This window comes from Nothobranchius furzeri, chromosome 16 (genome assembly GCF_043380555.1).
Source record: "Nothobranchius furzeri strain GRZ-AD chromosome 16, NfurGRZ-RIMD1, whole genome shotgun sequence".
NCBI lineage: Eukaryota > Metazoa > Chordata > Actinopteri > Cyprinodontiformes > Nothobranchiidae > Nothobranchius > Nothobranchius furzeri.
The window spans coordinates 44,844,371-44,867,053 of NC_091756.1; the positions used below are offsets into that span (position 1 = coordinate 44,844,371).

General features: G+C 40.3%; 1 protein-coding gene across 1 annotated transcript; it reads right to left on the reverse strand.

The window, feature by feature from the left end:
- Nucleotides 1–497: 497 nt before the first annotated feature.
- LOC107387723 (alpha-N-acetylgalactosaminide alpha-2,6-sialyltransferase 1) lies at nt 498–15,986 on the reverse strand. Its single transcript, XM_015962855.3, has 9 exons — nt 15,804–15,986; nt 15,525–15,714; nt 15,175–15,337; nt 14,418–14,580; nt 12,118–12,256; nt 11,926–12,029; nt 11,010–11,093; nt 6,064–6,163; nt 498–1,503 (listed from the first exon to the last, which is right to left on the reverse strand). Exons 1-9 carry the CDS (start codon nt 15,971–15,973, stop codon nt 1,318–1,320), a joined length of 1,299 nt encoding a protein of 432 aa, XP_015818341.1. The 5' UTR covers nt 15,974–15,986; the 3' UTR covers nt 498–1,317.
- Between the last annotated feature and the right edge of the window lie 6,697 nt (nt 15,987–22,683).

Sequence of the window (22,683 nt, forward strand, 5' to 3'; positions counted from 1 at the left end):
CACACACACACACACACACACACACCCTTGGTTCTCCTTTCAGAAAATATTCCTAATAGTTACTATAATCCTGGTGTCACCGAATTTCCACTTTTATTATGGATCAGTTATTTCCTATCACTGCCATAAAACTTTGGGTTAACAGTTTTCTAAATTCCCTGCATGAATCTATAAGCTGTGTTTGGTCCTTTTGTCAGTGTATTAACAGATGTGGTAATAAATTCACAAAACGTAAATGACGCCTGATCATTGTCTAGCAATTCTCAGGAATAATCGGCGCATTCTGTCAAGAATTCATCCTTTAGATCAATTTGTGGTGTTAACTCTTACATTATGAAGATATAGATATTAAATCCAACGGTCCAGTTCCGAAAACTGGAGGTGCCCCGATTATGTAATATAAGATTATAAACAAGCTAAATCTACGCCACATTTGAAATATAGATATAAATCTATATGTATCGCTACACTTGTGTTCACAGACTTGTAACTGAAAATGATACACACAACTTTATTTTATTTCACATGCATGTGAGTTTTTCTTACAAATACACATTTATCTTTACAAGTTTATGCATGTTGGTGTGCAGCTTCTCACAATCTATTGCACATACACACACACACATTTCAAGCTCAAATCAGGTTGTACAAACACATACAACAGATCTACAAGTTTGTGCATTTTGAAACAGATTTGCCTGCATACACTTGATTGCGTGTCGGCAAGCTAATAGAGTGTTGCATTTCTATTTTTTTAGGCCTTTGCGTAACCCGGTCTATTGCCATCTTTGAAATTGAAGCGTGATGAGCGCCTTGATGGCTGTTCTCGTGGTCTTCCTGTATCTTTTTTTTCCTACATGTCGGTGTAGTAAACCTTGTTCGGCCTGTACTGTGGAGACACTTTTCAATGCTTCAGGTCGCTAGGGCATTGACAAAGTTGATTCTGATTTTGGGTGAAATCGGGGTTTGATTACTCATCCTTGTGACGCCATTTCAGTGTGTTTTTTCTTGTCCCCACAAACTGAATTTGTGTTCACAGTCAGGAAATCCTCAAAGTCAAAGAAGTTTGATTTGCATTCACAAAATTTTTCTTTCACAGCTTTTAGATTTGTACCCTCATAAGAAAATCCTAAGCTTCACAATTTCCAGACTCACAAATATGACTGAGCTGGCAATACTTCACAATACAATTTTCTCGTCTGTCTTTCACAAATATTGAATATTGAAATGAATAATGAAAAAAAATTCTCACAGAGCTTTTTAAGCATTAATCACATTGACCCAACTCTTGATGCTGTAACAACACTTGGCATTATTTCAGCCTTCTGTTTCAGTTCTCTGATACAGCTTTAGTATTTTTCTGTCATGAAAGCTCTTCCACAGGTTCTTCTCCATTATGTAGTCATGGTTGGCAAAAAAGATAACATGGGTTTTTTCAAACTTTTGAAAATAGTAGTTGGAGTATTTACTGTGGTCTTCTGTCATGAATCCATATGCTTTCACCTGGGGATGACAGAAAGAGAGGAAACATGGAGTTATTTTTAAATAACCAGTTCACTTGGTGGAATACCCTAAAGATATAATCTCTTCCACATGCTCCGGGATGGCGCTAGGTCCCTCTTCGCAGGAGGACATGGCTGAAATACCTCCACAGGTAGGGAGGAGTCCATGGGTCATCCAAACCACACGTTAAGGCAACCAAAACTTACTTTTCTCAACATGGAGCCTCTTTATGTATATCACTAAAACGTTAAACCAGTTACAGAGCTTTAACTGTTTGAAATTAGTTGGAGAAAAAAAAAGTGTAAGAAAATGCAGATTTGGAGCCATACTGATTGAAGGTGTTGAACACTCAGTACATTTGCAGGTATCTAGTAGGAATGAAGGACTTGTAAGTTGTACTCTGGGGAACAAAAGTCCAGAAGTGCCTGAAACTGTACAGAGAATTCAGATGGAGGAGAAAGTAGCTTCAGACAACAGGATTTGCAGTCTTACTTCCTGATATGTGGACATCTCACCTAAGATTGGATAGCGACAACACGACTCTACCACTGACTTTGTTTTCTTTGCAAAGTGGATGTTTAATATCCACAAACAACACAAGCCTGAAGGAGTTCTGCTATGTGGTAGAGTTGCTAATGCTAATAGTTAGCTTCTACTAGTCAAGTTGTTCTCTGCTGTTTCCTGGACGCTAAGCCAACAACAGCCTTCCTGTCACGAGTCAAGATGGGCGAGTCCATGCATGTTCAGTGACAGTGTGACGTAGATCTCTCAGGCTTTTCAAATCCTAGAATTTCACTGTCTATTTTTTATCAAAAGCAGGAAACAGTTGTAGGAGACTTTTCATGTTCAGCGGGCATGAAAAATTCAGAGTGACCGATTATGATCATAAATAATAATTACAAATGTTTTTCAGTGTTCCACACCTTTAAGCATTTATGATGTTTTCCATTTGCCAAAATTGTTATACAGAAGATTAGTCCTAATTTGTTCACAGTTTCTACTTGTTTTATTTCCTGTAATTTTTATTATTATCATTATTTTGTCATGGAGTGAATATCAGATTTTATAAGTCACAAATTCCTTTAACATTCTCACATTTATTGCTCTTCCTCTACCAGAACCTAAACTGAGAGGTGCTCTAGTTGCGCAAAATTTGAGAAACAAATTTCTTGAACAACAGGAGAATGAGGGAAACGAGGAACCATTATGTTTTCATTGCATTTTGGAAACTACATCACAATTTGTTGCCACTGGCTTTAGCACAGTGAGATATGGGTTTTACATTCTTGGTTGCTGATCTGATATACTTATACACATGTCCACGTGCTGCCTGTAACCAACTGACATGTTCAATAATTGTAAACATTTGTTTTAAAATCCATGCCTGGTCTGGTGTGGTAGGGATTGGGTCCAGCCCTGCTCACTTAAAGATACAAGTGTACAAGTGTATAAGACACTTCCGTTCATCTCCAAGATCTTGGAAAAGGTTGTGGCTAAACAACTCACAGCTGCTCTTGATGAACATAACATCTATGATCGCTTCTAGTCAGGTTTTTGTAGAGCTCATTCTACTGAAACAGCTCTTCTTAGGGTCTCTAATGACCTTCTGACTCACAGTGATGAAGTGGACTGTTCTGTTCTGGTCCTGCTGGACCTGACGGCAGCCTTTGACACTGTTGACCATCACCTGCTACTGGAGAGGCTGAGAGACTGGGTAGGCCTATCAGGATCTGCTCTGGAGTGGTTCTCCTCTTATCTCTCTGAACGCTCCTTTTCTGTGGCCATCTCCAAGTTTAGGTCCTCCACCACCTCCCTTACCCATGGTGTCCCACAAGGTTCTGTGCTGGGGCCTCTGCTCTTCCTCCTCTATCTGTTTCCTCTTCAGCACATCCTGAGGTCCTTCAAAGGAATCTCCTACCATCTTTATGCAGATGACATCCAACTGTACATCTCCTTTAAGCCCCATGAGATGTCTAAGCTGCAGCTGTTACACACCTGCTAAGACTCTATTAAAACCTGGATGGCTGGGAGCTTTCTACAGCTGAATGAAGATAAGACTGAGATCCTCATCTGTGCCCCAGACAAGCTGGTTCCCAAAGTCAGAGACTCTCTTGGTCAGCTTGCTTCTCACACCAAACTTTCTGTCAGGAATCTTGGCATGACCTTTGACCCAGCTCTCACCCTGAATTCTCATGTCAGTTCTCTTGTTCGCTCTTCCTTCTTCCATCTCAGGAACATTGCTAAGCTGAGTCCCATTCTGTCCCGCTCTGAACTTGAGACAGTTATCCACACTTTCATCTTCTCACGCTTGGACTACTGCAACTCTCTTTTCACATGTCTGAGCAGAACCTCCCTGAACCGTCTACAGGTGGTTCAGAATGCCTGTGCTCGGCTTCTGACCAAGTCCTCCAAACACACCCACATCGCCCCACTTCTCCTCCAGCTTCACTGGCTGCCAGTCAACTTCAGAGTTCATTTCAAGATCCTGGTTCTGGTCTATAGGACCTTACATGGACAAGCACCATCTTACATTGGTGATCTTCTTAGTCCCTACACCCCCAGCAGGTCCCTGAGGTCCAGTGATCAAAGCCTACTGGTTGTGCAGCGCACCAGGCTAAAGACCAAAGGTGACAGATCATTTGTTGCTGTGGCCCTCAGACTCTGGAACTCTCTCCCCCTGAGCCTGAGATCAGTGGACTCAGTGGTCTCCTTCAAAAAGCAGCTGAAGACTCACTTGTTCAAGCTGGCCTTTGTATGACCTTCTTCACCACTCTCTATTCAGCTCTCCACACCAATTCCACCTTCCTCAGGATCCACTGATTTCCCTCTTTCGTTTTCAATTTCTCTCTTTCTTAACATTTTTTTAATCCCAATTGCCTATTTTTGCTCATTTTAAATATATTTTTAAACATTTTCTAAATGCTATTTTATATTTTTACATTTTTTGTTTTTGTGAAGCGCCTCATGATTTTTATCTTGAGAGATGCTATAGAAATGATACTTTCTTCTTCTTCTTCTTCTTCTTCTTCTTCTTCTTCTTCTTCTTCTTCTTCTTCTTCTTCTTCTTCTTCTTCTTCTTCTTCTTCTTCTTCTTCTTCTTCAAAGCACTTGTTGAAGTTTGAAAATACGATATCTCCTGGGATATAATTACCAAAAACCTGGTAAATGTATATTTGTAAAGATTAAAGTTGAGATATTTCACGTTAATTCCAAATTAGAAAACAGCTCTGATCTCTGAGAAATGGATGCTTATTTCCTGGTTCAAATAAACATAGGCATAATCCTTGTGTGCAAGTTAAACCAATCCAGTGAGGAGATGTGCTGCTTGATTGACAGACAAAGTTGAAATTCAAAGCGTTTATTTTTTAGAGATGGAAAGGCAAGATGGAAAACAAAAGCAGAAATCACTGCTCATTGCATATGTACATACTGCACCTGGGAGGGAAATGTGTCACTTTGAATCTGTGCCATGTGGTTAGACCTGATGATCATAATGACAAGGCAAATTGAAGAGGAATTTTCTAATGAACACAGTGTGCAGTGACTTTACGCTTTTGTTTTCCACTTAGAAAAATCCCTTTCTAGAGAGAGAGAGAGAGAGAGAGAGAGAGAGAGAGAGAGAGAGAGAGAGAGAGAGAGAGAGAGAGAGAGAGAGAGAGAGAGAGAGAGAGAAGGGGTCAGCTGCATATTCTAACTTTGGATTTAGGAGGAACAATGTGGTTTTTGCCTAGTGAGTGGAACACTGCAAAAGCTATACCCTTAGCAGAAAGAGTTCACAAGAGTTCACCTAACCCGACTAAGCTTTATACGCTTAGCAGAGAGTTCACCTAATTCGTCCACGTGTGTTTCATGGACTTGGAGAAGGCATTCGACGGTGTTCCTCAGGATGTCTTATGGGAATACCTCCAAATCTGAAGCCTGGTTCTTGGAACAGCTAGGGTAGAATGCATTTCTTGGTCGGGGCAAAGACCTGCCCCATGCAGAGGACTTTAACTGTTTCTGGGCCTTGTTCAGAAATGAGGGAAAGATGGAGCAGTAGATCGATTGGTGAGTTAGTGACGTGTCTACAGTGATGCAGACATTGTACTGGTTCATCACATTGAAGAGAGACCTGAGCCAGAAAGGTGAAGCTCTTGATTTATTGGTCGATCTACATTCCAACCCTCATCAATGGTCACGACCTATAGCGACCAAAAGAATGAGAATGTGGATACAAGCAGGAAGCTGGTTTTCTCTGCAGGGTGTCTGGGCTCTCCCTTAGAGATAAGGTGAGAAGCTTGGTTATCTGGGAGGGGCTCGAAGTAGATCCGCTGCTCCTCCACTTCAAGGGGAGCCAGTCGAGGTGACTCGGGCATCTGATTGAGAGGCTTCCTTGATGCGTCCCTGGTCAGGTTTTACGGGCACGTCCTTTTAGGAGAAGACCTAAGGGAAGACCCAGGACACGCTAGAGGAACTATGCTCCTCAGGAAGTCTATGCCTCTCTGCTTAAGCTACTGCCCTAGCGACCCAACTCCAGATAAGTCGAGAAAAGCACAGATGGATGGACAAAAAATAACTTACTGTGTCACATGCGTGCAGTGCCAGGAAGAGAGCAAATGCTCCATTAGTTGGTCGGACAATCGCCCAGTATTTCTGGTTCAGGCTGTTTGATCTTAGGTACCTGTAGGTTCAATAAAGCAGATTTGATTTATTCAGTTGCAGTTAGTTTGTCTGGCTGAGCATGTATTAAGGAACAAAAAATAAGTCACGGGTCATAAATCATGGTAACAATTTTCTCTTTAATTATTTAAGTGGCACAAATAATTTCCTACAAAAGATAATAAATGAGAAACTCTTAATGGGACATTTAAAATGATTGGATGAGGGGTTTAAGGACTGAACCTTTAAGAGGCAATTAATATTATTCATTTTTTGACAAAACTTTTAATCTGTTTGTTTCCATCAGTTAGTAAAGAGCATTTTAAGCAAAATGGCAGAAGAAGAAAAAAAACCTTCCAGAAAGTGTTTATTTATTTTACTTAATTATCCACTGTAATGTACCAAAGGTCAAATTTTCACCAACATGAACAGAAATTAACTTTTCATTTGCAGCCACAAACTACATCACACATCCAGGGATGCATTACAGCTGTCTGGCCTCCAAAACAGAGAGCTCTGCACCAGCCCTTGTTATCGTACAAGAAGACATAACATTTTCAGCCAAGGTCTCATGCAGAAGCAATCTTAATCGTCGCTCTGAATAAAGTTCACCTTCCTTAAAGTTCCTAAGTGATTTTGCACAAATTGCGTTGAATGGTTTTATAAACAAATCTCAAGTATTTTTTTAATAAACTTCCGCAGTTAGAAACCTGACTACTTTCATATCTGACACCAATCTGCAGCCCTCTGCTGACCAAAAACTGCACTTGATAGATTTGAGGAGTGAGTAGACTGTGTTCTAGGGGGTGCTTTTTTCCTGCTTCATGGCTGTTAGCTTTAATGCTAATTTTCAGTTTGATGACGCTAGTGGTTAGCATTTTCAGTTTACTGATCGTAAATAAAAAGCACAAGAAGAAGAAAAAGTAGAAGTTTACTTTTTCTGTTGGCATCATGGTGGAGCCTGGAAGTAAAAGTGAGAGAGTAAAATTTTCAAGGCAAAGCAAAGAGCTAAAACTGGGGCTGCCTACATTAAACTGAGGGAGCTAAAGGAGGCTACAATATCACAGACTGATGATGAGCTTGCTTTGTTGCTACATGACTTGTAAGTAATAATATTTTTTGTTCAAGAGAGTGGATCCGTTTGCTCATGTTAGTGTTAGCTTGTTGTTAGTGCTAGCTACAGAAAGATTGTTTACGACAGTTGTAATTTCACTTTCAACCAGTAAGGTGGAGGATCAGAAAACTTCTCACTGTTACTTTAAGTATCGACACTTGAACACAGTTTAAATGTGACTTTCTTGAGATCCTCTGAAAAATTCTAACATAAATGAGTGCTCAATTAAAGTGTTACAGAAAAGTCAACATGTTCACGTTTTTAACATTAAATTTATGTTAAAAATATAAATATGTTTCTTACATTCTCTACTTACATCGATATAGAGGCTTGCTAAAGAAGATGTACACCTTTTTGATTCTTTGTATTTCAACTCATTGTTTGCTTGCCACTTTATTTATTTTTTTCATTGACAGAATAATTAATAGAAACTTCTGTAATTTAATTAAGTCCTGTTTTGCCTTACAAACTTTAAGAGAGTTTCAGATTTGGTTGATAGTTAAAGTTTACACTTCAGGCAGTGATGGCTGTGTTCACTGTGCTGTGGTGGGAACTGGAGAAAACATTAATCTCTCTAAAATGGGAGCAGAAAAACATGCCCATTATTTCCTTTTCCATTAAGAACCAAGAAGCGGGCAAACTGGTTGTTGGGTTATTTTTGCATTTGAATCACACAACTGAAAGGATCGAGTATTCCAGTCTGACATGTTATCGTGACACACAGCTGTAAATAAACTGTTTGCTTGAACTGGAAACATATTTAACGAAGGTGTGGGGGAATGTGTGTACTCATATGAAACAAAAACATATGACTGTAGCTGTAGATTTAAAATAACTCTCATCTTTTCAGTAACTTAGATTTCTGTGATTTTTGTCACAGAAATGTTTTGACAAGTATGTGAGTGATGGAGAACACCTTCATGTAAATCAACGTGTTTTGGAAGCAAATTCAGTCATCTAACTTCCATATATGACATCATCAGGCTGCCATATTGGAATGCATCATTTTTACAGATGTTCCTTCTTATTTTTACACATTTTTATTAAATTTCCATTTGTTTTAGAAATTTATAAAGTTCTTTTGAAACTTTATTTATTTATTTTCATGTTTTATATTGATATTATTGTCACCATTAGTAATGTTTTTACCATCCTTTATACACCCACTATGTCCTGAACATGGTGAAACAAGCTTCAGATCATGTTTGTGCAGATTGTTTACTCCCATGAAGCACACTCTGCTGCCGCATGGAACTGCAATGTCACTTTCTTGCTCACTGGACGAGTGAAAGTCTTCATCACAGGGTGAATATTCCTCTTCAGAATCAGAGTTATCAGTCCAAGAACGTTGTCAACGAACAGAGCTGTCAGCATTGCAAGAATTTCCTCTATAATCACCCTCTGTGTGCTCTGCTCATCTTCTCTCCTCCACTGGGACCCTCCCGGCAGGAAGTGGTTTTCAATCACTATAAACTCCAAAAATTTCAATATAAACACACCCAAAAGTGTTGCTCAGATTGAAGTTACACATCTCCACTATCTTATGGTGTAGAGTAATAACTTCACATGGGATCATATTTACAGCTGTGGCTCAGTGTAACGTACCAAAAAGGTTAATTTTCACCTATATATTGACCAACATAATAACCTTTCATCTACAGAAATAAACCCACTTTCTATTTGGCCTTCCAGAACCAATATGTATTAATGGCTACATCAGCAATGACGCTAGACGCAACTTTGCGACTTTGGCGCTTAAAGGGTTTAAGATAAGATGCCATCTGAATACACCAACTCACTGAAAAGACAGTAGCTCAGCAAAACAGCTCATAAACACATATCTGAATTCATCCTTCAACAAATGCTACTGTAAAAGGAGGCGGTTGTGACTTCTGCTGTTGTCTTTTTAGGCGTTTAATATCCACATGTTAACCTCGTTTCTGTGCATATCTATTTACTGTTCCATCAATGAAGGAACTTAACTTCAGTGAAATAATGGGTATGCTTATTAAATGGTGCACATTCTGTCTTTATAGGAGCTGTAAGGAAGAACCCCTCATCTGCCAGTGCAGTGGATACTGACCTTGGCTGTTTTGCTATCCGCTGGTTTAACCTCGCATCTGACCGTGGAGGTGGTCGGAAAGAACGGCAAAAAGTGCATTGCTCAACCGAAACTTCCTGATTAGGAATAGAGCCACTGGGGTATAGGACATTCTCAAACTGTTTGAAAATGTTTTTGTTTGTTTGTTGTTGTGGACTGTTTAGTTCAGTTGTTGTGCTACTGAGCAGTGGTTTATTCTACTATAATAACAATGAATTCAGTTTTTTCCAAACATGGAAAAATCCTGTTTAATGTTAAGGTCATTAGTAGAGTATCGCATATTTGTTCTGTGAGCTACATGCTTTGTTTTAATAATTAAAGCACAGTTTTACTGTGTTGTACTTTTTAATTACATGTACAATGTCAGCATTTAATGTAGTTTTTTTTACATAAACATCATTCAACTTTAACTTTGATATATTTTCATAATCATAATAAATTGTTTTTAGAACATGTACAGTTCCTTTCATCTTAAAATATATAATTTCAAAATAGCAAATTGTTTTTAAACTTGTCACTTATTTTAATTGCTGCACTGTTTCAGTATGTGTCTCAAAACAGATCTGCACTAGTATTGACCCGGTATGCGAAAGGACACTGGCCCAAGTTCATTATGCGGATCTGGGCCAGAACTGTAGTGGGCTCCGGGCTTGATCTGGGTCAAATCATTTTTTGCTATCTGGGTTGGACCTGGGCCTGACTTGGGCCAGATGTGGTCCAGAACTGGGCCAGAGTGGGGCCGGATTAAATAGTAAGGATCTGCATCCGGGCCAGTGCAGGTCCAGTTTTGGCCCTGATTCAGAAAACTGATCCGCACCGGTATTAGCCCGGTGTGCAAAAGGACACTCCGCTTAGCGGATCCGGGCCAGATGTTACTTAGGCTCCGGGCCAGATAGGGTCCAGATTTGTCCTTGAACTGGGCTGGATCACAACTTAAGAATCCACATCCGGCCCGGTGCCGGTCCAGTTTTGGCCCTGATTCGGAAAGATGGATCCGCACCAGTATTGGCCCAGTATGCAAAAGGACACTGGCCCGGGTTTGTTTTGCGGATCTGGGCCAGATCTGGGCCAAATGATTTTTGCTATCTGGGATTTTCCCTGATAAAAAAGACATGAGACATTTTTCTGGGCTTTAACTTTCATTGAATTAAGTAATTTTTATATTGATGATGATGTTCTTTAAACCATTGCCACATACACATAGCTGTAATTAGCTTTTCAAGTCTGTGTAGGGGAGTAGGCTGAACTTTCAGACCAAAATGCAGATCTGGTGAGACTCTGGATCAAAAAGAGCAGCTGCTGTACCTGGAGAGCTCTAGTTTTGGTTTGTGGTTGGTAAATTTCATTGAAAGAGTTGTTTTAAACTCGTAATGGGACTCTTAATTGGAGTCTGGTTCTTGTTGGGAAATATTTTGACAAATAAATATATCACACACCCATTACCATATATATCTATACACATCTCTCTCTCTCTCTCTCTCTCTCTAGAGAGAGAGAGAGAGAGAGAGAGAGAGAGAAATAATGCACATTTCACACCAACCAGTTAATCTTTTGATTTAACTGTGTATGAGTGTATGATAGTGGACACACTAGTGGCTAAAAACATCAGTTTTCCAATAGTGAAAATAATGTTTCAAAGATCTAAAGACTGACCTGTTTCGTACATATCTCATGAAGTCCTGGTGCAGAACGTAGAAGCGGGTCTCATTGTACTGGCCTGAGTAGTAAGTTCTGGCACTGGAGGGTGAAAACACAGCAACCATTACAGTCAGAAATACACACACACACACACACACACACACACACACACACACACACGCTCATTGTACACACTGGCTCAGTTTACTTGAGCAACACGGTAAGACATTAGCAGACTTTTTTTGTTAGATGAACTCTTGAACACAGCTGAGAAAATGTATTTGATCCTTTTCAGTTTGCAAAGGCTCATCAGGAATGATTTTAGGACCACATGGGGAGCTGAGCACCCAGACATGAAGATACATTTCACTGTCAGTCCAATCTCTGTTCCAGCTGGGGGAGCGTTCCCTTGATTGCTACGAGAGCAGGTTTCCTCTGATTGCTTTAGGGGTGGGTGGGTAGGACTCAAATTTAACATGGGCTTGAAATACCTATGCTACTCATTCTTGTGCCATTATCAATAGCATATGTTCACATCAAAGTAGAAACTTCATTACCTGGAAGGTTGAAAAGCTTTTTCATGCTGCCTTGTCTGGTTTAGTTTATCAGGTTATTTCCACTAAAACTTCTTTAAAAAGAAATGCTTAGAGGATGAGTGTGTAAACAGGTTGACGTCCTAAATAATTTTCTTTATTTTTATTATTTCAACCAGCTTCTATCGCATTTCCTCTGCTTAATTAACATAAGACAACTAAGAGGCTCCACATTGTTCTTTCACTTTCAAGAAAGAAATAATGAAAAAACTATCAAAAACTCTCATAATACAATTGCAATTTCATTGTAAATAAATCAAATGCTATATGTGCCAAACAACCCATCCTGTTACGAACACACAGGGTGTTTCAGACACTATGAATGAGTTTATATTCACTTTCTGTTCTTGTATTCGCCTTTAGCAACCCGTTCACCCTTGATAACAGCCTGGAGCCACTCGAAGTCCCTCGTCCCCTCAGGAATCAGAACATATTTTATTCCCTGTGACAAGGATGAAAAATGACAAATGTGTTTTTAATATTATGTGAGAAACATAAAGAAAAATTTGCTGTTGTTTGAGCCTTAATACCTCATCGTGCGGGGCCTCTCTATATCCGTACTTCTGGTAGAAAGCTAGTGATGCAGTGATTGAGTGGGCTGTGTGGACATACACCGATGTCCGGTTCCCTACATCTTCCTCAAAACCTTTGATCACTGCTGCATTCATCCTATCACACAAATCAGAGACATGCTTTAAAACATTCCTTTAGTCAGCTTTTGCTGTGTTTAAGAAGAAAACCCCTCATAAATAAATAATACTTAAAATAAATCAATGTAGCTGTTTCTATTATTTTTCATGACACAAGAAATAAGCAGCAAAATGTATAAAAATGCTAAATTGAACAAACTTAACAGTTTTAAACATTTGAGTGCAAAACTTATTAAAAAACTTCACAGAAAACAAAAGTATTGTACCCTTATCCACCTTATTTTTCCCTTTCCTCGTGGAGAAACGACGATGTAAGCAACATCCCGTGAGATACTGAAACTAGTGCATACCCATTGGTTTGCACGGTGAGGTTTCGTTGCTAGTAGCAGTTTCTTTGAACATTTGAAGATGATTTAAAAAATTATTTACCCCAAAAAATGTACTCGCATGGCTTGGAAAGATGTTGCGCTGTTTGCGGTTGTAACAGCAACCAGGGAAAATTAAATTTGTGGCTACAAGAGCGACATTTAGAACATGCACCTTGGAATAAGGGAGCGTGTGGCTGCTATCGGTGCAGCTTTAACCCCCCGAGATGAGCAACCTAGAAGGATGTGGCAGAAAAATCTTAACTTAAAAACCACCCCAAACTTAATTTGTGCCTTTGATTAATTTTGTTGTGAAAACCAAGAGAGGAACATCTTCATCCTACTTTGTTGTTGGACATGACAAACCTCCGGAGAAGAGACACCGAGTAGTAAAGAGATCTGACAGCAGTCTCACAAACAACAGGTATGATTTCATGTGTACAATTTTCTGAATAATTACAATTTAGCGTGTGTTTAGACTGCCATTATTAACCTAAAAGTGCCGTCCTGCAGTTTGTATTTCACCTGATGTAGATGCTAAAACTCAGGCTTGGTGATGAGGAGTAAGACTCTGACTCAGCTCTACATCTGCTTTTAAGTAAATAAAATTTTGTCCCACCTCTTTCAACAAAACTCAACCAACCTTGTTGCTATGTAGGTACTGATAAGCCTCTGAGCTTTTAAGATTATTTCTTTCCTTGCTGTAGCTAATTTGACAGGGTGAGCATCCTGTAACTGTATTCCGATTGATCATACGCCCCGGCTACTTGGCCACAGGGATATTATTTTGGCTGACTGGTTAGCGCGCGTGACTCTGACTCGAGAGTCTAGGGATTGAATCCCACCCGGGCCCTCGTTTCGCCACCATGCAAAAACGCTACTATTTGTTAGCTTTGGTCATATTTTAAAATAATCCTCTCTCCCCATCGGCGGAAGAAATGAAACGGTGTCCCGTCTGAACTGTGACAGCTGGTGTTTACATGTTTTCCGTCTCCTAAAGCCCATAAAAGGAGGATTTGCGCGAAGGGATCTCATTGTCTCAATGTAAAAAAATGTGGACGGGAAGTTGCTTACATCTTTCGCGCAAAGAATCACAGCCCGTAAGAATAAGGTGGATAGAACACAACTGGCTGGATCCCATGTTTACTTGATGGATGAAAATGTCTGAATAAAATAAGTTCTGGGAGTTTGTAAACCATCGACCACAGACAGGATGTGTTTCCGTTTTAACCTCCAAGTGTTTTCCATCCCAATATAGTGTCTAAATTCTTCTAATGTAAGTGACATAAAAATGTTGGAACTCTGGTTTCCGTTAATGGAGTTGCTAATGCTAATGATTAGCTTCTACTAGTTGAGGCATTCTCTGCTGATTCCTGGACGCTACAGACTTTCCAGAATGTTAAGTGACAGTGTGATGTAGATAGGTGTAGGAGACTATTTTCATGTTGATCCGATAGAGCTCTACTGGTAATTAACTACAATGTAGCACAGCTGCCTGGGGCACACTGATGGAAGCGAAGCTGATGAGTAGTGCCGCCACTGGTCCCTCTGACCACCACCAGACATTATAATGATATTGTATAAATGTGATAAACATATAACTGTGAGAATTTGAAAATGGCATTGTAAGAACAACAAAGTTACAGGATATGTATTTGGATGGTTAGCAGCGCTGAGTCACTGTACCGACACACATAATAGGAATGTCTCACAAAGAAAGAATTCAAGTTGAAATACATGTTCCCCCCCCCCCCCCTTCTTTTTTTCTGTTCAACATAATTAAAATCCTACCAACCAGTTGCTCTTGATTCTTACCGGAAAACATAGTCATGAGCATCGATCTCTGCTCCCATTTTTGAGCCATTGAGAATCCCTCCAGTTCCCACTACAGCACAGCGAACACAGCCGTCACCACCCGGTTTAGGAAGAAGAAGTGGTTCTGTTGGCTTTGGAATCAGCTTCACTGCATCTAAAACATCTGTACACAAAAATAAAGATGAGTGTTTGTTTTGTGGTTGTTGTGTAAGTTAACTATACTAAAATGATGGCTACAAGGTGATCCACTCGCATGTATTTAACTGTAAACTTTACCTGAAGCTTCTAAAGTTTGTAAAGAGAAGTAATTGACTAAAAACAAAAACTAAAGAAGCTTTGATTAATCGTTTTGTTTAAAAGAGTATATCTGAAAAAAAAAAACGCTCATGAAAAATGAGACATGACATAAAAACACAAGTTTCTATTACACTAAATATACTCTAAAAATCATTCCTAATTTCTTGGGTAATTATTGTTAAAGTCTCACGGATGCTCAAAATTCAACACGTGTTTAGGTTCATAGTTTTAGTGAAGACATAATATTAGGCAAAAATCTGATCATTACATTAAAGATCATTTGTTTTTTGATTAATTTTTTTATGTGATTTTTAAGTTTAGAAATGTGCAAAAGTGCCAGATGGCTTAATTTAAAGTATTTTTGTCCCAAATAGTAGCAGGTTTTGAAATATCAGTTTTGCAGAATGAAAATGTGAAAAGTAATTTTGAAGCTTTACAGTAGCGTTGAAGCAACACCTACCATCATATTTCATGTCCATAAAACCAAACGGATTGTTAAAATGTGAAAGTCTGTTCCAGTCTTTAATGTTGAAGTTGTCTTTGTGCATAAACACACGGATGTTTGGTAGAAAAGCCTTTTGGAAGTCCTCATCCTTGGAGTTACGCAGAGACTGTGGACATGTCTGAGTGAGCAAATAAAGGAAAGTCAAACGTTTATATTTTAACTCCGAGAGGCAAAAGCACTGTGAGTAAAATGTCTAATTAGAAAACAGAAAAGCAAACAGAGAAAAACAAAGCACGCCAAAGACACACACGTGAAGATCTTAACCAAACTTCTAACACTCACTCTTGTTTAAAAAAATAACTCACTGTCAGGCTTGGTGGAGCATCCTGGTGATAAATATCCTCAAAATCCCACTGAGGAATCCTATTAAAGTTCTTCCTGAATAGGAGGGCAATGGGATTCTCCGCTGGAGTGGTTTGAGGCTTAGAAATGTTAAAGAAGCTGTCATCACTAGCTCTATTATTTCCAGAGGGGGATGCCCAGCTGTATCTTAAACTTAATTTAAAAAACATCAGTTAAATGAATAATTATAGTAAAAACATGACTAAAGCTCTCAGCTACCTACGCATGAATGTTAGTCTTACCTGATATTTTCTGGTAAACCTTCCTCTGACATAATTAAAAGAATGATACTTAATAAAACCACCAGCAGCAGCAACAGAAGTCTGACTTGCTGGTTTGCCATTTCTGAGAAGTGAATTAATGTCAGATAAAGCATCAGATATCGAAACCTGTATGACAGTAATCTCATCATGTGAAGCAACCTTGGACTGAACAAGTCATGAATCACACCTTTAAGATAAGACGAACAGCTGGCAGAGGAAAGAGAGTGGGTGTTTTCTAAGGAAACTACACAGATGAGACTGGGCAGGGCTTCAGTGCTATTTGCCGTTCCGTCTTGGCTTGGATAAATAGTATCCTGCAGGAAGGGAGAGTGGTGATCAGACAGAGAACATAAATTTTTTTAAATGAGGGAACTGTAGATGTGTTTATTACTAGAAACCCATTTTCTGAGGTGTTTTGGGCACTGGATAAATCATGGAGTGCTTGGTGGAGAAGTGGATTACTTTCTGGAGAAATTTCAGATGACGTGTAGTTTGAGCTCCCAATTTGTTTTCCTCTGAGATGCAGACTTTTCCTGTAATTTTACCACCTGCTTTGAATGTCATCACCTCATTCAATGGCCGTTGTTCACAGTTATCGTCCCCACTGAATGGTCCCAGTCTGCCACCTCTTAGGAGGAGAATTTTACGACTAAAATACTGCTCATACTGTCAATGTGTGCTATTTACTGTTTTGCATGCTAGATCATATGTGCCAGCAATCAAAGTAAATATTAAGGTGTATTAAAACTCAGATGTTCTGTGTGATTTTACAACATGGTTACAGGGTGAACAGTTAGAGCACAACAGTGGTTTCAGTCTAGGTCACACCTGCCTGCATCTAATCAATACGACTCTCTCTCAATAGAGGCTAACAACTCATCAGGGGGTAGAGAGAAGGGGAATCAGAGTAGCTTCTGCTTGCTAAGTAACAGTAGACAGCTACAGCTTATGAGCTTGACACTCCCATATTCCCGTCAGGATTGACAAAGTTCCTCGGACGAGAAGTGAATCGTCTTCAAGAAACCAAAGAAGTCCAGTTGCCTTCATTTGAACCTTTTGGGTTACCGTGACCTGGATGACTGAGAACCTTCACCAGCACAACAGTGTTTTGTCATGTCCACCATCATCCATGAAAACGCGTGCATAACTCAGCAGCAAGCTGTGTTGAAGCTGTTATCAGCTGATCGGGGAGCTAAAGGGGTGGATGTTTGCATCCAAGCACGTCACGGCCAGTGAAGAATGAGGAAGACATCAGACTGCAGACCCATAGACCTACAAATTTGCTGCTGAAGGCTGCTGGACTTCCCATGTAAAGAAGATCCACTCACCTGTTCACAGCTCGGATGCCAGTTCATTAATTCCTCATCACGATCTTCCATCTTTCTAGATCATCCTCGTCATCCAAGTGGAACCAGTTAGTGTTCCTGATCATTTAGTAGATTGCATCAGTTTCAGAATACGTCATGGGCACTCAGGTGTTACTAACTGTGTCTTTATCAGCCAGCTTTATTGCTTACACATTTGGGTCCGACCCAAGTTACTAAATTTAAGTCCTCCATCAGATTTATGCCTGTTCTAGTGTCATTTTTATTTATAGATATGATGTCACTAGATTATGAGTAATAGAAATGCTAAAAAAAAAACTCACTCCTGCATCCAAATGAAACAGGAAAATTTTGTATGGTGCAATATTCCATTTATATGATCAATTCAGTTTCTCTTAATAGTGCCAAATCACGACAAGAGTTGTCTGAAGGCACTTCACAAAGTAAAACATTCCAACTGAGTTCAGTTCATAATCCAAATTAGTTAATAGTTATATCTAAACACCCATTGAAAGTTATTGTTTACATCCAAGCTACTTCATCCTGCCTCCAGCTATTGTCTCTGCGATTTAAGCAAACCAAAAACCTAGAGATTTAGATAGAACTACTTCAGATCATCTAACACACAGATGAACAAAAAAAAAAAAGAAGGATCTCAAGGTGTCATGGTTCTGGCCTTCGACTCCCAGCCTAATCACCCCTGAACCCCTCCTCCTTCCTGGTCTGGAGCTCCCATGCTCACTTTGCTAAGTGGCTTCGCCGTGGCTCATGATTCTCGCCAAGCGGTCACAGCTTGCATCTGTTCCTGTCCGGCTCCCAGTTTCATGCTGGACGACTCAGGGGTTCCACGCACACCTCATCCAGCTACACTTTAACAAGCGCATAGGCTCAATAGGTCACGTCGAGCGCCTGGAGCTCACACAGTCACTCCACTCTTTAGTTCCCTGGTTGGTGTGGCACAGATTCACGCTGGACGGTTATAGCTTTCTCTCAATTCTGTCGTTGCAGCTCAGATTTGTGCTGGATGACCCAGAGCATTCACGCTCACCTTACCTACCTGCAGCTGAACAGTAAGCCAGTTCTTTTTATTTTCTGAAATGCCCCCACACCTTCATTTCCCCCTGAGGCTTGTGTCGTCCTTCCTAGATTAACTGCCTGACAGACGTCTCCCATCGCTATCACTTCTGCTTTTCTGCTTAGCTTTCCTAGGGCGCCAAATGGTCTAGGACCGCCCCTGGATGCAGGCGTTGTACCGATTAGTCATGAATCTTTTCTTATTCTTGTTTTTAAGGCCAGGCTCTACCAATAACAAATATTCAGCTTTAACATTTTATCAATGACTCCCATACAGTGAAAGGCTGTCTCCACATACCTTGACATGCATGACTGACACTGAGGTTCCAGGAAACCAATGTAATCTCTGAGCCAACTAACACGTTTGCAAATATGTTTTTAAAAACTTTTTTTTAATTTAGTTAAAAATAATAACACGAATGATAAAAAACTGAAGGTAAAAAAGTTCTGTCTGCTTCTGATGTTGGCTTGACCTCAGTGCAGCTTTCTACTGTTCATAGCAGACCACAACACTTAGCTTATTGAACAGGCTAAATGTTCTGGCTGGCATCTCTGGTCCTGCATTAGACTGGCTCTCCTCTTATCATTCAAACAGAATTGTCTCTATGAAGACAGAAACAATTTCTTAGACGCTACCCCACTTACATGAGGAGCCCCACAAGACTCGGTTCTGGGAACTTCCTATATCCTTCCTTTGGCTACCGTCATTCAGTCTTTCTTGGACGTCTCATATCACTTCTACACTGATTAAAATCACCTGTACATGTCCTTCAAGCCCCACCATTTGACCATTCTTGTGCTCTGTCTGACACAGATCAGTAACTGGCTGTCCAGCAACTTTCTTGTTCTTAATACCAACAAAATTTAGACCATGTTCATTGCACTCACAGAATTTAAGCCTAAAGCTTGATTCATGCTTCTCCGTCAGCTCGAGCTGACGGCGACGTTTTGCTCTCATACGTCTCCTGGGGAGTGTTGGAAAGCAATTCCCCGTCAGCACAACAGAGGGCTGTTCTGTGGTATCCTGCCATGTATCGGTCCAAGATAGTGTGTTTCTATTGTGTTTTTTTGTATATAAGAGACTTTTTAACACGGACAAATTTGTCTCTCCACCTCTTCATGCGCTCACCACCTCGAAACCCACGTTTCCTGTCATTTCCGTCCACAAATGAAATGCCTGCTGCATATCTTTTCACTCCTCCAGTCACTGGGGAATTAAACATTCATATTTTTAGAGTTTTTTTGCAAGGTGTTTTTCAAGCTTCTCCGTGTCTGCCGCTAGTTATTCAACGCTCTCTTTATGTTTTTGAGGGCACAATGGTGGCGGTGTAGACGACAGCAGTGCCCTGACCAATCACAAGCTTGCGTTCTCCGTCTCGATGGACGGATGTTTAGAAAAGAGAGCTCCACTCTGTACGTTCTTGCGGGGCTCTCCAGCAGGCCCGCAAGAACGGATAATGGCATTGCGTGTCTCCTCACTGACGCAGACGCAGAAGCAAGAATCAGGCTCAAAATTGAACAGATGGTTGCTTTCTTATGCTCATCAGCCAAGCCTAGTGTACGAAATCCAGGAGTTGCATTAGTTAAAGCAGACTATGATTGTCTGATCAGATCAAATCACATTTTCTGACCCATCTGTGCAGAAATCCACATACTGACTCCAAAAGGTTCACATACTTTTTCTTGCAACTGTAAAGCCTGATCACTGCATGTTTTTCATTGTTGAAAAGTAAGTATCCCATTTACAGTTGAAACCATGACGTGTTTTTTTAAACCAAGGCTTTCAGCTGATAGGTGTGAGGTCCAGCCACTCACATGCATGCAATCATGCTGTTTTAAAGTTTTAAGTAGTAAATTCAAAATAAACATTCCAGAGAAATAATTATTAAAACGTACTGCTTAAAAGAACTACATGAAACCACAGCTGGAAAGATTTTTTTTTTTTTTACTGGAACAATGGATTTAGAGTGAGGAGCGCTTGTGTTGGAACAACGTATTCTCACTCCTAAAGCATCGAAAACTGACGCTGGGTGACAAAGCTTTTGTTGTGAGTCCCAATGCGTTGGAAACAGCGTCGGATTCCGACGTCTGAGGTAATACACAAATGTCACTGAATTCTGACCTTTACCCTCTTGCTATTTAACCTTCCCCTCACCCCCATCCTAACCGTAACCTTTTTGCACATTCAAAAGTTTGTTCCTTACGTCCCTCTCCAAAATGGTTAACGAGAAAAAAAGAACCAAAAATGCAGTTAGAAACCAAACACAGCAAGAACACACCAAAGATGGTTAATGAGAAGTTTAGAATGAGCAACAGGGTTAATGTTAGAATGGGGTGAGGGGAAGGTTAAATAGCAAGAGGTTAGAGGTTAAATATCAATGAAATGTGTGTTTTACCGCGGGCATTGGAAATCGACGAGGCTGTCAAGCGTCGGTTTCAGATGCGTTGGCACTACTAATGCATGAGAAACAAAAGCTTGGTCACCCAGCGTCATTTTTCGATGCTTTGGGAGTGAGAATGTGTTGGTTAGTTTCTGGTTTAATTTTCATTCCATCACAGTCCTGTTCTTATTCATGTCAAGGATAAAAATGCAACGAAAGACTTCATTCCTCAACAGTTGATGCAATTCATAAAGAAAATTTTGTTTTGTCGTTTTGTGGTCTAATGAATCAACCTCTGATCAGACGTCCTCAGTCACTGACATACATTGTTAAAAATATGTGAAGAATGTCACACAGAAATGAACTATTGTTCTGCAATCTTTAAGTACAACTGCTTACATGAGTTTTGTTTGATCTAGTCCACCATACCCACCCATTAAGTACAATTACTGTTTAAGCAAACGATCCATTTACAGTTGTCATGTTAACATGTCAAACCTGATCTTTTCAAATCCTTTTAACTATGTTTTAAATCCAAATGCAACACAACCAACTGGTTCCCTAACTTATTGGTTTTTCCTTGAAAGGATAGTTTTGCATCGATCCCTCCTCCTGTTTTAAACCTTAGAGGATCAAGATTAAAATTAAAGTCCCATAGTTGTCACACACACTGGTGTGGTGTGTGAAAAATTTCCTGCTCATTTGACCTATCCCTGTGGGGATGCTGCGTTCGGGAACTATTTGGTGGTTTAACCCCCTCAATCTAACCCTTTAAAGCTGAGTGACAAGCAGTGAGGCATTGGGCCCCCATTTTAAAGTCTTTGGTATGACCCAACCAGGATTTGAACTCCAATCTCCCAGTCGCTGGGTGGAAACTCTACCACTAGGCCACTGAGCTGGTGCATCCCCATTGAGCTTCCTCTGCTTGATGCATGCCAATGATCTGACCATTCTCAAACATACTATCAATTTTCTATGACCACTAAATGAGAAGCAACTCATCGCATCAGCTGGGGTTAAATAATTATCCAATAGGAGGCTCCTACCTATTAGCGATGTGTCGGTCGCGAACGAACCGGCTCTAAGAGCCGGCTCTTTGAAGTGAACGACGGAAGCCGGCTCGTCATTGGGAGCCGTGCCCTCCCCTCCCCCCTCCCCTCTTGCTTTGGTGAAAGCTACAGGCGATTGGTCAACATGTGTAACTGCGTGTCCAGACTGACCACACACAGAGCAGTAGGGGCGGGGAAGAGGGAGGATCAGACTCACACAGCAGAGCACATGCGGGTGGAGGGAGACGGGATGGAATGAGGAGGTAGTAAAAGGCGAGCGAGAGAGAGGAGAGTGCGACAAAGACTGTGAGAAAATGAGAGCCAGCAGTCGGAAAGTGGAGATTTCTGAAAGTGTTCAGTTATTAAATCCATAGAAATGATAAATATTTGATATTGCATTTTTTTACATTAGTAAAGCATTTTACATATAGTTTTGCATTATTTTGGTTATAAATGAACTCTTAACACAACAGAAAATCCGAGGAGCTGCTTGGGAGCCGAAAGAGCCGGCTCTTTTTGGTGAGCTAAGCCAAAAGAACCGGCTCTCTAAAAAGAGCCGGAATTGCCATCACTACTACCTATTTGCTTTGTTAAATCCAGGTGGCAACAGCATATAAACTTAGATTTAAAAATATGTTTAGAGGGGGGAAAGAAAACTATTGTTAGTTCTGATAAAACCTGATGAAGGGTTCGTTTGTAGCTAATAAGTAATTTTTGATCAGTCCTTCAATGCTCTGCTGATGAAGTGTTGCAACCAGTGCTGCCAGAAAATGTTCAAAACAAATGACTAATAACTGGTATTTTATTGATCCCCCGGGGAAATTCTTTCTCTGCGTTTGACCCATCCCTGTGGAGTAGCCGCTGTTTTCACAGAGCCCAGGGACAACTTTCAGGGTTTATAACCTTGCTCAAGAATGTGGTCTGCTAGGGCCTGCGATAGAACCACTCACTTTCCAATACACAAACTGGTTCATTTAGGTATAAATGACTATACCAGCTACAGGGTTAACATTTTAAAACACATTTCATA